At 38.9% G+C, this 18633-nt stretch overlaps 1 protein-coding gene across 3 annotated transcripts in view; it reads right to left on the bottom strand.

The window, feature by feature from the left end:
* The window catches only part of ADAM28 (ADAM metallopeptidase domain 28), a 63454-nt gene that overhangs the window by 31047 nt on the left and 13774 nt on the right, over positions 1-18633 (bottom strand). For all 3 annotated transcript variants that reach the window (XR_307326.3, XM_005670435.3, XM_005670434.3), the window contains exons 4-10: positions 17133-17211; positions 15405-15481; positions 13679-13868; positions 11525-11596; positions 10288-10359; positions 6277-6446; positions 2669-2753 (exon numbers count right to left, since the gene is read on the bottom strand). Coding sequence is in view for 2 of the 3 variants with exons in the window: in XM_005670435.3 (XP_005670492.2) it covers positions 2669-2753; positions 6277-6446; positions 10288-10359; positions 11525-11596; positions 13679-13868; positions 15405-15481; positions 17133-17211 (745 nt within the window). In the remaining variant the exon portion in view is untranslated. The remainder of the gene's footprint in view (positions 1-2668; positions 2754-6276; positions 6447-10287; positions 10360-11524; positions 11597-13678; positions 13869-15404; positions 15482-17132; positions 17212-18633) is intronic.

Raw genomic sequence — 18633 nt, 5'->3', positions numbered from 1 at the left:
ACTTAATCCTGGATAAGCAATGGGATCCTTCTGTATACCACAGGGAACTATATCCAATCTCGTGGGAAAGAACATGATGGAAGATAATATGAGACAAAGAATGTATATATGCTGTGGGTGTGGCCCTAGAAAAAGGCAAAAAGACAAAAAAAAAAAAAAAGAATGTGTATGTGTGTATGACTGGGTCACTTTGCTGTGCAGCAGAAATTGGTACAACACTGTAAATCAACTATGCTTTAATAAATAAAATAAAATATCAATCCTAAAACAGGCAGAAAAAATAAGATGGCATAGGAAACCTCTAGCAAGATGAAAGATTTTATACAATATCAATAATAACATTACATATAAATTATTTAAACATACCAAATAAAAGATAGATCTTGTCAGATGATAAAACATAAAACCCAAGTATATACTGCCTAAGAAACCTTCTTTAAATGTAAAGAAATACAGGGAGTTCCTGTTGTGGCTCAGTGGTAAACAAATCCAACTAGGAACCATGAGGTTGTGGGTTCGATTCCTGGCCTCGCTCAGTGGGTTAAGGATCCGGTGTTGCTGTGAACTGTGGTATGGGTTGCAGACGTGGCTCGGATCCCGCATTGCTATGGCTCCGGCATAGGCTGGTGGCTACAGCTCTGATTCGACCCCTAGCTTGAGAACCTCCACATGCCGTGGGAGCGGCCCAAGAAATGGCAAAAAGACAAAAAAAAAAAAAAAAGTAAAGAAATACATATGCTAAAAATAAAAATAAGAAAACAATTCTATCTATAGTAAGCTATAGCCACAAAGTGTTGGAGTGAATATACTGATTTTGGTCAAAGTAGACTTTAAAACAGGAATATTTCAGGGAAAAAGAGGAACATAATATGATAAATGGATCAATTCTCCAAAAAGATATAACAGTTCCATCTGTGTATTCACTTTGCAATAGAGCTTCAAAAAACATGGAGTGAAATTTATAGGACTGAAAGAAGAATAGACAACTCTACAATTATACTTGGTTACTTAAACACTCTCTTTCTGTAAATAATTCAAAAGAACTGAACAACCCTATAAGTCAACTTGACATAAATGAAAACTACAGAACATTCCAATAACAGCAAGAGACACATCCTTTTTCAAGTTCATATGAAATAATGAACAAGAACAAACCTCAAGAAAATTAAAACATCTAAATTCTACAAAGTATATTCTCAATCTATTATGAACTAAATGGTGTTCTGCCTACTAATTCTTATATTGAAGCCCTAACTCCCACTGGGACTGTATTTGGAGAGGGGTAATTATGGTTAGATGAGGTCATAAGTGTGGTGCCCTAATCCAATAAGACTGGTATCCTTATGAGGAGAGAAAGAGACACCACGGATATGTGTGCACAGAAAATGGCCTGGGAAGACACAGAAAAAATGATGGTTACCTTCAAGCCAAGGAGCGAGACCTCAGGAGAAACTAAAGCCACTTATGCATTGATCTTGAATTTCCAGCCTCCAGAAATGTGAGAAAATAAATTTCTGTTGTTTAAGCCACAGAGGCAGTGGTATTTTGCTGTGCCAGCCCTAACGAATGAATACACAGTCCTTCACGGAATAACAGAATTAAACTAAAAAACCAATAATGGAAATTATTACAATGCACATCTAAATAACACATGAGTCAAAAAAGAAATAAAAAAATAAGAAATATTTTTAACTTAATGAAAGTGAAAACACACATATCCAAATATCTTGGATGCAGCTAAAGCAGTGTGTAGTAGGAAATTCATAGGATTAAATAATTATATTTGAAAAGAGGAAAAGTCTCAAATTTATAATCTAAAATTCTTCCCCAAGTAACTAGAAAAAGAACAAATTAAGTACAGAGAAAGCAGAAGAAAATCAATAATCAAGACAAGAGCAAAAATAAATAAAATTGAAACCAGGAAAACTGCTTCATTGAGATCAATAAAATTGATATACCCTTAGCCAGACTGATCGAGGGGTGGGGGGGGACCCATGAATTACTAATATGAATGACAGAGGGAAAATTACACATTCTACAGATATTGAAAGAATAGTAAAGTATTATCATTGACAAATTTATGCCAACTTAGATGAAATGGACTTTTCTTGAAGGCACAAACTACCAAGTCTCATTCAAGAAGTAAATAACCTGAAAAGTCCTATATCTGTGGAAGAAATTGAACATATATTTAAAAACTTCTCCACAAAAAATGTCAGGGCCCATGTAGTTTTACTGGTGAGTAGCACCAAACATTTTAGGAAGGAATAATACAGTTTTACTCAAATATTCCAGAAAACTGAAAGAGTTGGAAACACATTTTTATATGGCCAGATTTACTCCAATATTTGCCCTAATAACAAAACCTGAAAAACACGTTACAAGAAAAGACAACTACAGACTAATATTCCATATAAATATAGATGAAAAAATCCTCAATATATGTTAACAAGGTAAATCCAGCAATGTATACAAAAGATAATACATTATAACCATGCTGGGTTTATGTTGGACATGCATGATTGATTCAACATTTGAAACTCATTCAATGTTATTTACCATGTCAACAGACCAAAGTAGAAAAACTACATTTTCTTCTTTATGGAGTCAACAAAAGAGCATATGACAGACTTGAACCGTAGAACCAACAGTTTATCTTTAAACAAACCTGAATAAGGCCAACAGAATGATAAGGAGAGCACATTGTAGACATGAAAGCAAGGCCCACAGTTGTTCCAGAAAATCCTTTTGCCCTGCAAAAAAGAGAGAAATCAATGCAATTTATGACTCTAAATATATTTTCTATAGACAATTCATCCAGAACCCTAACTGATTAGCAGAGAAACTCACACTGTGAAATATCACTCTTAAATATTTCCTTGAGTTTTTGAATTTTGCACAAAGTGGTTTTGATTTTTTTGTTTTGTTCGTTTTTGTTTTGTTTTGAATGATGGTTCTCCTACCACTAAGTCCAAACATCTAGATGTAATCACTTCTAATGTTTTAATCTCTCATTCACAATTATTATATTTTTTATTGTAGAATTCATCCCTTGTCAGGAAATATAGGGATTTTTTTGTTCTAATATTTTTTTCCTTTAAATATGTATATCTTCTAATATTAGTATTGTCACATGTGTTTATATTTTCATCATATATTTTTATATATCTTTTCTTTTAGCACTATTTTTTGTTTGTTTGTTTGATTGTTTGGAGCTGCATCCACATGATATTGAAGTTCCTGGGCCAGGGATCCGAGCCACAACTGTAACCTATGCCACAGCTGCAGCAATGCCTGATCCTTACCCCACTACACTGGGTGGAGAATCAAACCCATGTGCCTCAGAGACAATGCCAGATTCTTAATCCCCTGCACCACATGGGGAACTCCTCTTTCAGCACTGTTTCAGCTACAGCTGGATTTGGAGTTTGGGCCCATTCTGAAAGCATTTGTGTTACTAAAGCACTTATATCCAATAGAAATATTTGTCCTTTGGAAGAGAGAAATTTAAACCACTTGCATTTATTTACATAGACAATATGTCTGGTCTTTAGTAATTTAATTTTAATTTGTCTTTTTTTTTTTTCAGAGCTGCACCTGCAGCATATAGAGGTTCCCAGACTAGAGACAGAATAGGAGCTCTGGCCGCCGGCCTATGGCAAAGCCACAGCAATGCTGGATCTGAGCCAAGTCTGCAACAGCTCACAGCAACACCAGGTCCTTAACCCACTGAGCAGGGCCAGGGATCGAACCTGGGTCCTCATAGATGCTACTCAGATTCGTTAACCGCTGAGCCATGACAGGAACTCTGGTTTTGTTTCATTTTGTTTTTCTTTCATTTTGTAATAATTCCATGTGCTTTTTTTGGGTTATCATTATTCTGCTATCTATTCAAGATCCTGGCCCTGGTTGGTCTCCAGAAATTTGCAAGATATGTATCACTTAAAAATTTTCCTTAGTTGATACATTTACATAAGGAGTTGAATTTATATTCCTCACTCATCAACATCAAGAATGAAGAGTATTCATTTTGCCGTGAAAAATGAAGGCATTGGAGAACTTCCTCCAGATTTCCATTCCCTATGGAGTTTTCAATATCTATTATTTTGAAATGATATTTTGTATCATCCATGGTATTTTAAAGATTTCTATTCTTTTAAAATTACATGGTAAAATTAGACTTAAATCTATATTTTGTGGATTCAAGTCTTACTTCTAGTTCATTTGTTAAAAATAAAATCTTCCTCCATTACGGAATCAACTATTTTGGTTTCTCTTTCCAGTGGAAAGTACATTTGGGCTTTAAAGTTCATACCTCATTATGCCTCGGTATAAGTATATTTTGTTATTTTGTCAGGTAACTAGTAAGACTCTCAATTTACTTGTGAAATGACGATTACATCCTTCCATCATATCTTTTTAGTCCTTTTATCCTGTTTCTTCTGTTCTATTCAGGAAATCTACTCTTGATATTGGGTAACCATTTTTTATCTACACATCTGCCTCTTGTCTCTGATTTATATCTCTCTACCTTATTTCTTCATTAAGAAGAAATGATTGATTCAACATCTGAAATTCACTCAATGTTATTTACCATGTCAACAGACCAAAGTAGAAAAACTACATTTTCTTCTCCACAGAGTCAACAAAAAAGCATTTGACAGACTTGAACTGTAGAACCAACAGTTTATCTTCAATTTGAGCTTGGTGCTGGATTCTACTTCAATTTGAACTTGGTGCTGGAACCAGCCTGATGAAAGTTGAATTTCCTTACCACTCACTAGCTATGAGACCCTGGGAAATCACCAAACCTCTCCAAAAAAAATGAGCACATGTCTTATGGTGGGCCCTTGAGTCTGGAACTCTCTTTCCAAATTAAGGAACTGCAGAAGCTGTCCTTTGAAAATAACTCCCAGTGAGCCAGCTATGCAGTATTCATATCCTTCCCTAAAGCTGGATGAATCTATCTATGACTTGCTCTTAACCAAGAGAATCACAAGCGACACATGTGATTTCTAAGACTGAGTCCTAACAAGCCTGGAAGCTTTTTCCTGGGCCTCTTAGAATGTTTCTTTTGGGGAAAGTTAGTCATCTCGTAAGATGTCTGGAAATCTGAGCCTGTCGTATTGGAGAAAGTCCAAGTTAGCCACATCGAAAGCTATCTGTACAAAGAGATGACCAACCAGCATCCCAAGCAAGAAGATTTGTTTTAAGTCAGGAAGTTGTGGGCTGGTAGGTTATGCAGTAACAGATAACCAGCACAGAATATTAATTAATTCTGACAGGGCCTACACCACTTATTTCCCATGACACTCACTGTTTTCTAAGGAAGTGAAACTCAAGTAAGTTTAAGCCACTCTTTATTACAGTCTGATTCCAAGTGTAAAATTTCCGGTAGAATTTACTTGAAGCACAGTCTCAGCACTTTTGTATCCTTTATAGCTGTTAGATTTATTTGCCTTATTATTTTAAAAAATTAGTCACCAATTAGTCATTTTAGCAGGATGGTAGGAGTACAGGATTAGAATACAATGTTCAGGGAGTTCCCTTCATGGTACAGTAGAAACAAATCCCGACTAGGAGCCATGAGGTTGTGGGTTCGGACCCTGACCTTGCTCAGCGGGTAAGGACCCGGCGTTGCCGTGAGCTGTGGTGTAGGTAGAAGACGTGGTTCGGATCTGGTGTTGCTGTGGCTGTGGTGTAGGCTGGCAGCTGTAGCTCCAATGGGATCCCTAGCCTGGGAACTTCCATATGCTGCCGGTGTGGCCCTAAAAAAAAAAAAAAGAAAAGAATACAATGTTCAATTTTCCTTCTGGCCTAGAATTTTGTCCTGACTGGTGTGTAAAGTTAATTGGTTCTTTTAAAACACTGACTCTAAATCCCTCTCACCATTATCTAAACCTGTCTTTCCTTTCTGCTATACCCAGTTAAAACAAACAAGTTGTTATGAATCATTCCTAAATTATTAACTTCTCTCTTAAAAAAAAAAAAAAAGGAAAAAAACTTGGAACAAAAGTAAAAGCATATTCAACATACACTCCAAATGAATATTTTTTAAACTTGGGATGGAAATGTTCTAAAATTAGGTTGTAATGATGGTTGTACAACTATAAATATAATAAAATTCATTGACTTATTTAAAAAAAAATTTAACACGCTATGTGTAAACCACTTCCTCTTACTCTGTACTCTGAGATACCACTTGCTTTGCCAACGTTTTGAAAAATGTCTGTGCTAAATACCATAGAATGTGCAAAGGGGAGAATCCATACATACGTGATTAGCTGAGCAACATCATGAGGCTTTCTTCTTAGGAGGACATTCCCTCTCCACTGAGAAAAATTTTCCAAGGTGGAGCTTGCATTTGAGGTTATATGTATCTTATCCTTGTCATTCCAGATTTCCATCCCAATTAAGGCCACATGGGTATTGAGCTTTTTATAAAGCTATTGAAAGAGAATAAACGGTAAAGCAACAACTCATAACGGTACTAATATCTTTTAATATTTTCAATGTATTTAGATTTTCAAAACTTTCTAAAAACCTTCTTCCCCTACTTGTGAAGTGGAAGTTACCATCTCTTTTGGCAGAAGCTAACAACCCCAACTGTAAGCAAAGCAAGGCAGACATCCTTAGATAGTTCAGGTCTATAAACTCCTTTGTTTTTGTTTTTGTTTTTAGGGCCACACCTGTGGCATATGGCATATGGAAGCTCCCAGGCTAGGGGTTGAATTGGGGCTGCAGCTGCCAGCCTATGCCAGAGTCACAGCAATGCAGGATCCTAGCCGTGTCTGTGACCTACATCACAGCTCATGGCAACACCAGATCCTCAACCCACTGAGCGAGGCCAGGGATTGAGCCTGCATTCTCATGGATACTAGTTGGATTCATTTCCACTGTGTCACAACCAGAACTCCCTGTAAACTCCTTTTTTTGTTTTTTGTTTTTGGTTTTTGGTTTTTGAACAAAGGGCCTATTGAAACAAATGTTTCCTGCTTGCAATCTCAAGAAATACTGTAATTTCCTGCCAGTAGTTCATCAAATGCTATGTAATTTTCTCAGAGTCATAATATTTCAGAATTAGCAAGCTTGACTCAGTGCTGATATGGACATTAGAAAAGGAACATGCTTCATGAAAAAGTCCTGCATATGTGAGTTGCAATAAAGTCATCCTCTAATGCTTAAAACTGGACTGAACCAAATAATCTACAATGCATATAGGGTAACCTTTAGAAATAACGAGTTAGGCCTATGAGACAATCGCTCTAAAAAAACCCATAAATTGTTATATTTTATAAAACTGCACAATGTTCCTCAAAGAGTACTGACTCTAGTTATCAGATGAGTAAGTTCTGGGGACTTAATGTACAGAATGGTGATTATAGTTAATAATACTGTATTATTGTCACAAGACATGTTTCTACAATATTTTCTTAGCCTCTTTGCTGAAAACTCCATCTTGTCCTGCTTTACTTTAACCCATCTTCCTGCTTGAAAAACAGTCGCAGTGCTGGTAAATGACTTAAGCTTAAGAACAAAAGCCCAAAGGCATAAGTTATTCATGTGGTCACATTATGAATGAGGACAAAATGTGTTGATCTAGGCAAGCTGGACCTGTACAGATTGGCATGTTGTTTGCACAGCATGATATGTTCCTCTAAAGAATAAGAGGAAGCTGAGCCTCATGGCCGCAAGGGGTTTATGAGGGGTCGTTAGCAGGATCTGCATTAGCAAGGAGAACTGAGGTGCAAACCTAGGCACACTGGGTTGCTGCAGATAGGCACGCCATCTGCAGAAGCATAATGGTGATTCTCTAGAATGCTATGCATAGATAGCTGATGCCAAGCTTTCTCAATGCTAATAAATATTAAATGCCCGAAGGTCAGAATAAAAGCTTAATCAGCAACCGGTTATGTGACTTTTAAAATAATTTTAAAAAACCTATATCCTGCACCTACAACCCCCTCCTCACTGGACATAATCCTCAAGAGCACAATAAAAGCAGTGTGGTTTCTTGAGGCAGCGCTCTTGGTCCCTGAGACCTTGAGTCCCCCAGTTCCGGTTCCCACCTTTGCTTAAGATAAATGTCTCTGTGTCTTGTTTTATGTTAACTTTTTTCCTTAAGTTTCACAGCACCCGTTCTTCAGCCCTACCCTGCTGAGTTGGTCTCGGCATATTATATGCTTCAAAATTGCTGATAGAGTAGGTTTTTAATACTCTCATCAGAGAAGAGAAATGATAATCATGTGACGTGATGGAAATGTTAGCCAATCTATTAGGTTAGTTAGCTCAACTGGTTTGCAATATATAAATGTATCAAATCAATACACTGAACAGTTAAATTTACACAATCTAATATGTCAATTATGTATCAGTAAAGCTGGGGGGGGAAAGACAGAGTTACAAGCTTTCTCCTAGGCAACTTCCTGGTGAGAAACTTGATTTTTCTTTCTTTCTTTTTTTTTTTTTTTTGGCCACATCCTCGGCATTCAAGTTCCTGAATCGAAGCAGTGTCACAGCAGTGCCACTGCTTCTTTTAAGCCACCATCATCTCTTCCCCTGAATGATGACACAATTCCCCTATCTGGTCTTGTCTCTGCCCTTGCTTTCCTTCAGTTTATTTCAACACAATGGTCAAGACAGTCTTTTAAGAATGGGGATCTGAACATGTCACACCTCAGCTCAGACTTGCCAATGTCTTCCTCTCTCATTGAGAATAACCAAGTCCTTACATGGGCCCATCAGGGTCTTGAGGTTCTGGCCACTGCGGCTCTTCAGATGTCATCTCCCATCCTGGCCCTGGTTCACAGCATTCCAGCTGCAACGGCCTCCCCCTTGTTCTGCAAACAAGGCAGGTGAAGTTCTGCCCTCAGGTCATTTGCTCTCCTTAGAGTCAGACTTCTCTCCTTCCCTTCAGGGCTTTACTTGAATGCTACCTTATTAGGGATGCCTTTCCTATCTGATGTAGCATCCACGCTATCTCAACATCTGCCCCTTTTTTTCTTTATCAGCATCTTCATATTCTTTGTTTGGCTTGAATGTTTGCCTCCTCGAATGAGTAGGCTAACTCCCTGAAAAGAAGGGGAACTCTTTGAAAAAAGAGCCATTTGTCAGTTTTGTTCTGCATTTTATTTGTGTCGTCTAGAAAAGTACCTGGCACAAAGCAGAGCTTAGCAAATATGGCCCGTTCTTGGGGTACCTTAAGAGGGATCAGCATACTCTTCGTGCTGAGATAAGCCACACCCTAGGTCATTGAATCTGTCTTTCTTTTCTTTCTCTCCTTAGAGGATCTGTAGGACCACAAGTGACTCAGCTATTTCAACTAAAGAGGCTAACCATATGTTCAACTAACAAGAAACTAACATGATTTGAACAGAAAGGATATAAAAATATATTTTTTAAAGTTTTTGGAAATTAGACAATAAAATCATGTTTAAAGAACAGAATCAACAATTGTACAATAGAAGTTCTCACTGTGGCTCAGCAGTTAATGAACCCGACTAGTATCCACAGGATGTGGGTTTAATTCCTGGCCTCGCTCAGTGGATTAAGAATCAGCATTGCCATGAGCTGTGGTGTGGGTTGCAGACACTGCTCAGATCCCGCATTGCTGTGGTGTAGGCCAGCAGCTACAGCTCTGATTTGACCCCTAGCCTGGGAACCTCCACCTGCTGCAGGTGCGGCCCTAAAGAGACAAAACAACAACAACAAAACCAATTATATAATGCAAATAGGCTTGGAAGTCTAACCAATCTAAGTTCAAATCTTTTCTCTACTGTTTATTAATTTCGTGATCTTAGGCAAGTTACTTTGCTTCTCAGAAGCTAGTTCCTTAGCTATTAATTAGGTTTAATAATATTTTAGGGTTGTTTAGAGGATTAAATGAGATAATACATTGAAAGATGCTACAGTACCAGAGCTTGGCTTCTTTTGTTTGTTGGTTGGTTGGTTTTTCAATTTTCTTCCTTAGATTGGTTTTCTATTGGGATTTGTTTGGCAATGTTTTCTTACTGGGTTTTAGAAAAACAAAAACTATTGGGGAAAGAAACACCCTCTATACTTTCATGGACCTGAGAATAGTGTGGCAGGTAGGTAATTCACTTCTCTATCATGTAAAATTAATGTTCAATTAAGTAGCCAAAGTTGTGGTTGCCCTTCAAGAACCAGCCAGTAGTATTAATGTCAGGACTATTGGATTTTCTTCCCTGCATCATGAGTATTCACAGAAACACTCAAAGACAGAGCATAGCAAATTTTTAAAATTACTCTTGATAAAATATATCATACCATGTTGATGTAATTGACCATCTCAAACACCCTCTTTCTTATTTCCTCTGCATCTTGATGATACTTTATAAACTAGAAAGCAACCAAGACAAAATAGAGATATTGATGGAAATGAATATAATTAGGTTAAAAAAATCACTTTATCTTACTTGTCACTGTAATTAATGATCAATTATAAAGATTAACACTTAAATATTAGAAACAGAGCACTTCTTTATTTTTCTAGCTAAATTAAAGCACTTTGGGAGAAGATATGATGTTTTGCCCCCTGAAATACTAGCTCAGTGTAAAGCTCTAAGGAATTATTCCAGATATATTTTCAGTTAAATACCATGGTTTGCTAAACTGTACAGAGCGGGTGCAAGGAATAGTCTATTCATTTAAAAAAATATGAGCAGTAAATGAATTTAGTGTAACAAGAGAGGCCAAAGCTTTCAGGTCTGAACTAACTCATCCATGTTATCATAACACAGAATTTGTCCTTTTGAGATCACACATGTGGACCTCAGGTTTAGAACAATCAATATATCAAAATCCATTATTATAAAAAATTAGTAATGAATATTACCAAAAAATTGTCTTTTTCAGAAGATTCTATTCACTCATCCTTTTTATTTACCACTTGCTGATAAGCATAAAATTTATCAATGATTTAGCTATTTCTTAGAAGACAAAGTTACAAAGAAATTTAATTGGAAAATAAATTTGGAGCTCTTAGGACAATAAGAAAGAAGCATTATACTGAAAAAACAAATAAGTTTATACATATCATATTAGGTATACATTCCTTAAAAGGTGAAACTGTATCCGTCTAATTATGTCAGATCTCTTAGGCTCCAAACAATTTGTAAAAAAAACAACAAAAAAACCCCCTCATATTCATGATTTTTAAAAACATTTATATACTTAATATCACCTCATAAATTGATATGGAATAACTTTTTTTGAAGGGGGGGGCCTTTTAGGGCCACGCCCATGGCATTTGGAAGTTCCCAGGAGGGGAATTGAATTATAGCTACAGCTACTGGCCTACACCACAGCCACAGCAACAAGTGATCCAAGCTGAGTCTGTGACCTACACCACAGCTCACGGCAGTGTCAGATCCTGAACCCACTTGAGTGAGGCCTGGGATCAAACCCACATCCTCATGGATACTAGTTGGCTTCATTTCCACTGAGCCATAACGGGAACACCTAGAATAACATTTTAAAAGACATATTTATCTGATATAATTACCTCACCATTATCCAGGACCAAATAATATTCTACGTATTTCTTACGTTCCCAACTTTTCCAGTCTTTGGAATTCTGTAATAAATATAAAAAGGCAAATTACTAAAACAACATCTTTCTCTGCCAGAGTCCTTCTTTAATTTGTAATGTGTATTTCATAAGAGCAGGTTGCTCTCTGGGAATAAAGTGAGACAATATTACTATGTTGAGCCTAACTGACCAACCAGAATCATCTAGGACAAGGCCCAGAATGTCAGAGGTAGAGAAGCATTGGTAATATTTAGTCTGGCCCCTTTATTTCACCCAGGAGTGTAAAGGATTACACGCCTAATTAAAAGTGTGCTTAAAATAAAATCGAAGTCTTCAGATTTTTTTCAACAATGGACTTCCTCCACTATCATGTCATGAAATAGAGACACATTAACTTTCACAGCCTCCCAGGGTTTTATTTTTGTTTGATTGCCCTTTATTCCTATCACAGTGAATCACCTCTCCTTTACCAAAGGTGCAAAGCCCAGAACCATAGCACCTAGTCTGCTCTTCTTCTCAGATAGAGCTGGATCTCTCTCGCATTCGAAGTTTCCTTATTTTCAATTCTTTTCTCTCCATAAAACAAAACAAAAAACAAAAATCTTGTTTCATAGTAGATTTTTTACTGACCTAGATTCTTGGACTCTTTAAGGGCTAGAAATTGATAAAAGGCCAGAGGAGGAATCCAGGCAAAATTTTAATGGGATTCACACTGCAGGACAAGGGAGCAAAACTGAGTAACAGTTTCTTTTGCTTGCTCCCAGAGGAGGGGGTGAGCTGGGCTCTTAAATGAGGTAATTGGTAGTTATGTTTTGCCCACATTTGTTTGTGACACTGGACATATCACTGCATGCATGAAGCAGGGAGTTAATTGGCATTTGGAGGAAAGGCCAAGGCTGGAGATATGTATTGGATGGTAATTAGTGCAGAGTTCCTATTTTTTTTTTTTTGTCTTTTTAGGGCTGCACCCGTGGCATATGGAGGTTCCCAGGCTAGGGGTTCAATCAGACTATAGCTGCTAGCCTACACCACAGCCACAGAAATGCAGGATCCGAGCCATGTCCGAGACCTACACCACAGCTCACGGCAACACTGGATCCTTAACCCACTGAGCAAGGCCAGGGATCAAACCCGCAACCTCATGGTTCCTAGTCGGATGCGTTAACCACTGAGCCACAACGGGAACTCCCAGAGTTCCTTTTTAAATAAGACATCTCATTGGGTGAGATTACCTAAGAAGAATGTGTACATAAAGTAAAGATCCGGACCCAGAACGGAGCTAAATGAGGTCTGAGGACCTCTAATATTTAGTTAGCTAGAGGAGAGGTAACAGTGGGAGGGACTGAGGTGGGGTATAATGAGTGAGGTAGGAGGAAAACCTCAACAATAAGAGGTCATGAAGGCAAAATGATTGGCCATGGTTACCAAAGAATTGAGACAGAGAGACCATGGGTCTGTCCCCAGCTGCACCACGAGATCAACATTCATGGGAGTCTACAGCTCAAGAGTGGTTCTCCTGGACTCTTAAGCATCATGACCCTGGTAGAATTTAAACCTACAGCAAAATTGGACCCAACAGAAATTCTATTGGTATTCATTGTATCCATGCATTTTTCACATCCTTGCACTCTATTGTTAATAATAGTGGATCCATATGCACTTATTAGATAAATAAATCATCAATGTACAATAAGGTGGGGGGTTTTTTTTGGTCTTTTTTTGTCTTTTTTGGGGCTGCGCCCACTGCATGTGGAAGTTCCTAGGCTTAGAGGTCACATCTGAGCTGTAGCTACCAGCCTACGCCACAGCCACAGCCACAGCCACGCCAGATCTGAGCTGCATCTGTGACCTACACTACAGCTCAGGACAATGCTGATCCTTAACCTACTGATCGAGGCCAGGGATCGAACCCACATCCTCATGGATACTAGTTGGGTTCGTTAACAACTGAGCCATGACAGGAACTCCACAATAAGGTTTTAATGTCTCTGTAGCCTACGAGTTTCAACAATGACTGTAAAGTTTCAGTCCTTTGCAGCTGCTAAGCCTGGAACGCAGAGCAACCATGACAGGATACTTGAGAGCATTGCAAATAAAATAATAAATAAATAAAAGTAGGGATACAACCAGACTGGAGTCAGGCGGGACCATATTCCGATGAAATCCATGTGCCCATAACACGTCATCCATCCCACAGTCACTGTTAGTCTGCTGTTCCTGGGGCTCATCCTTGAAGAGTGCGTGTTCCTGTTCATCCTGAGCTGTGGGGCTTAAAGGTTCAATGAAGTACCTTTGCTCTCCCTGACTGAAGTAACCCCTGAAAAACATGAGAATTTAAGCTTCCTAAAAACGTTCCAGTCTTGAACATGAAAGACTTGTAAACTCTAAAACATTGCCAATGCCAAAGCATTCCAAGGTCCTGGCAATAGAATATATTAAAATATTACCGCTGAGAAGACTCCTAGAGATTACCTAAATTTATGGAATTGACTAGTGCAGTCATTCAGCTAATCTATGTCAGAGCTGGTGCTAGAATGTCAGAGCTCAGTCCAGTCCAGTATTCTTCCAGTTCCCATGTCTCATCTTCTTGAAATGTCCACTGACAATGAAAGAGACTTTGGAGTCTTACAGATAAGGGTTAAAATTCTTGATCTAGGAAGTTCCCCTGGTGGCTCAGCAGTAACAAACCTGACTAGTATCCATAAGGATGTGGGTTTGATCCCCAGCCTCACTCAGTGGGTTAAGTATCCAGCGTTGCCACAAGCTGTGGGGTAGGTGGCAGATGCTGCTCAGATCTGGCATTGCTGAGGCTGTGGCATAGACCAGTAGCTGCAGCTCTGATTCAACCCCTATCCTGGGAATTTCCATATGCCTAAGGTTCAGCCCTAAAAAGAAACAAAATATTCTTGGTCTATGACTTAAATGCACATAACCTCAGTTTCTCTACCCATAAAATGGGAATAATGATACTGACCTAGTAGGATAGTTGCAAGATTGAAGGAGATAATATATAAAGCACATGATCAATGAATATTATCAATGTCTTCTCAATTCTCTTTGCCGAACCCCAGAGCTAAGATTCATGTAACCATTATTTAGGAAGGACCTATTATTCATTAGTTGCTGCTCTTTTCCTTTTACCTCCTGCCCTTGAAAAGAAAAAGAAAAAGAAAAAAAAAAAAAAAGAAGACTAGCAATAGGGCCTGTTAATGGATTTAAAATGAGTATTTGAGAGGCAAGATGTCATCAAGGAATGTAGGTTTCTGGATTAGGCAAGTGGTTGGTTGACTATTTCATTCACTGAAATAGGAAACACTGAAGAAATACTGTATTGAGGAGAATATCATTAGTATGATTTGGAACATATTAAGGTTGCGATTTCCTCAAGATACACAGATATGAAGAGGTATGGAAGAGGACATGAGATAGTCAAGTCTGGGCCTCAGAAGAGATATCTTACTATAGACAGATACGTGGGAGGGGGTCATTAACATCCAGGAAGAAATGGATCTCATAGGCATGGACAAGACACGCTTGAGAGAGAGAGTTTAGAGCGAAGAGAGTAGGAGGAGAGGAGCTCCCATTCCCTACAGATTCTGACTCTAAAACTGGGACTTGAAAACCGCTATTTCGAAAGCAAGCAAACAAACCAAAGCAAATCTGCAGGCGATTCAGAGGTATAATTTGCAAACAACTGCCAAGAAAAGCCATGTTTCCTCCACATTTCAAATGTGAGCCCTTAGGACTCATCTTCAACTGGAGTATACTGAATCATATTTGTGACTCTTTAAATTATTAAACACACATAATGCACCATCATTACAGGCATATACAAACCACTGCGAAACCTTACCTGAGACCCCTACACGTGCTGATGCTAGCATCGGAAACCGTTTCATTAATGATGTGTCCTTGGTAGTAACAGTTATCCTAAAGAAAATGGAAAAGGGTTTTTTTGAAGGGAACGTGTGTGTGTACTTTAGACCCCCTGCTACCTTTCAGTTTGAAATCTTGGAACAGGATCTATAATGTTTTCAAATCATTTTATGCTGAACAGCAGTCAATTGAAAGCTGTAAAAAAATTTTAAAGGAAGCCTTTTGTGGTTCAAATCTTAAATATTTAGTTAATGATCCTGAATGCTTAGTTAGATAACAGGAGTGGATGCAATCTGGAAGAAACAAATTCATAGATGTAAATTTAAAACCCGAGCCCCTACAAACCTCAAACATACATTCTATCCCTTGGTTCATTATTCATTAAATCTTCCTAACATGTGGGAGCTCTTTCTAATGAATAGGTTCCTCAAGTTGTGTGGTTATTTCTTGATTTATTCAAAGAGCTCCACCAGATTAATTGGATTAGTACAATATTTCTGCCTCCACTTGAAACAAAATACTCAATCTTAACACTTTTTCACGTACTTTAGTCTAATACATCTTTCTGCTTTGGGACAGATGGGGTATCGGCCCACATAAACCTCTGTGCATTGCTATGGAGGAGAATGCTTCAAAGTCTTCCAATAGAAAATGCTGCTCATGGAGTTCCCGTTGTGGCGCAGTGGTTAACGAATCTGACTAGGACCCACAAGGTTGCGGGTTTGATCCCTGGCCTCACTCAGTGGGTTAAGCATCTGGCGTTGCTGTGGCTCTGGTGTAGGCACGGCGACTACAGCTCTCATTAGACCCCTTGCCTGGGAACCTCTATATGCTGTGGGTTCGGCCCTAGAAAAGACAAAAAAAATAAAATAAAATAAAATAAAATAAAATAAAATAAAAAAAGAAAGAAAGAAAAAAGAAAATGCTGATCAGAAAAAATGGCAATGATAAAACCCCCTTCATACCACTTACTGTCTTCTCTGAGTAAGTGTTATGCATGGAAATTATTTAGGGAAAACTAGAAGTCTGCAATTTTACCACTGGAGAAAGAGTCTTGAGTTTGAAAGACTACATGATCTAGAAGAGGTGATTGACACTGAGTAAGAATACTAGATGCACATTATTTTTCACTTTTCTCATGAAATTCTCATTTTATGCATTCAATTCTTTACTTTTCTCATGTCACTAGGAAGAACACTAGATACATTTAATTCTTTACTTTTCTGCACACTCCCCTATGAGGAGCCATTGAAGGCTAGAAAGGGTTTCCATGGTTGTTAAGGAGTGTGTTTGTTCTTACCAAAGCGTGAAAATATTAGGGGATCTATTAGGAGATGGCTATCGCTGAAAAAAGGCATTGTTGCTATAATGCCATTTCAGTTTCACTACTTGTCTGGCAATGACACTGCTCCTGAATGTGTGAGTCACACCCCAGTTAACAATGAGTCTGGGGGAGTTCCCTTCGTGGCTCAGCCGTTAACCCGACTAGGATCCCTGAGGATGCGGGTTTGATCCCTGGCCTCGCTCAGTGGGTTAAGGATCTGGCGTTGCAGGAAGCTGTGGTGTAGGTCACAGACGCAGCTCGAATCAGGCAGCTGTAGCTCCGATTGGACCCCCTAGCCTGGGAACTTCCATATGCCATGGGTGTGGCCCTAAAAAGCAAAAAAAAAAAAAAAAAAAAAAAATCTGGGATACTTTGTTGTACCATGATCTGTGGGCTTGTGGTGACCTCCTTTCCACTGGAATTATAATGTGTTTCCGTGTAGCCTGGTGCAAGGAGATCCCTGGAGAAGAAAAAAAAAAGTCATATTAACTGGTGCTAATTGCAAAGTCTGGCGATCAAAGTGACAACTTTCCTTGGATGTGGAGAAAAGTTTTACCTCCTGAGTGCTTCCTCCTAGCCCCTCAAGACAAATCCAGGGAGTTCCCGTCGTGGCGCAGTGGTTAACGAATTCGACTAGGAACCATGAGGTTGGGGGTTCGGTCCCTGCCCTTGCTCAGTGGGTTAACGATCCGGCGTTGCCATGAACTGTGGTGTAGGTTGCAGACGCGGCTCGGATCCCGCGTTGCTGTGGCTCTGGCGTAGGCCAGTGGCTACAGCTCCAATTCGACCCCTAGCCTGGGAACCTCCATATGCCGCGGAAGCGGCCCAAAGAAATAGCAAAAAGACAAAAAAAAAAAAAAAGACAATTCCAAAGCTCAAGACAAATGAAAGGGATGTTTAAATGGGAGAGAGTGGGGAGGCAGGGCCATTCCCGAGGAATGCGGAACAATGTCTGTTTCCTCATCAAACTTTACATTCCCGTCTGAGGAGAGACTCGAGGAAGAAATGGAACTAAGAAGGGAATAATTGATTTTAAAAAAAAATGACTGAAAATCACAAAGTTCCTCACCAGCTACAGATAACTGCATTTTCACCCGGTACTTGCCAGTTACTGGTCACTGTCAACAACTGCAGCCGTGGAAAATATACTGAAAACGGACTTGCTTTTGGTAGTTAGGAACCTTTCAGCATTTTCATCGAGCTTCTTCAAATTCTTTCCATTACCCACCAGAAAATAGGAGCCTGACTATATTTTTAAAGAGGCAGGGCAGAGTTCAGAGTTCCCCGATGGCCCATCTGTTAGGGATTTGGTATTGCCACTGCTGTGGCTTGAGTTTGATCCCTGACCTCAAATTTCCCTGGGGAAATTCTGCATGGCATGGACATGGCCAGAAAAACAAAACCAAAACAAACAAACAAAAAAAGAAGCAAGGCAAGGAGAAAAGATAGTCACTAGTATGTATTAAATGCCATTTTGGAGTTCCCGTTGTGCTTCAGCAGAAATGAACCCGACTAGTATCCATGAGGATGTGGTTCATCCCTGGTCTCACTCAGTGGGTTAAGAATCCAGTACAATGATGAGCTTGTGATGTAGGTTGCAGACACGGCTTGCATCCCGCATTTCTGTGGTTGTGGCAGCTGCAGTTCTGATTTGGCTCCTAGCCTGGGAACTTCCATACGCTCCAAGTGTAGCCCTAAAAAGCAAAGAAAAAAAAAATGTCATCTCCATACGGGCCACTGGGTTAAAACATGATCTGTGAATCATTGACTCATTTCAACAATCCCGCAAGATAAATATCACTCTCCTTATTTTCCAGGTGAGATTAAGCTCAGGTGGCAAAGCATTGCATCCAGGTCTGCCTGGATTCAAAGCCTGTACTAT

Source organism: Sus scrofa, chromosome 14, assembly GCF_000003025.6.
Source record: "Sus scrofa isolate TJ Tabasco breed Duroc chromosome 14, Sscrofa11.1, whole genome shotgun sequence".
NCBI lineage: Eukaryota > Metazoa > Chordata > Mammalia > Artiodactyla > Suidae > Sus > Sus scrofa.
Note: the sequence above shows the minus strand (reverse complement) of the source record. Positions and strands in the feature narration are given on the sequence as shown.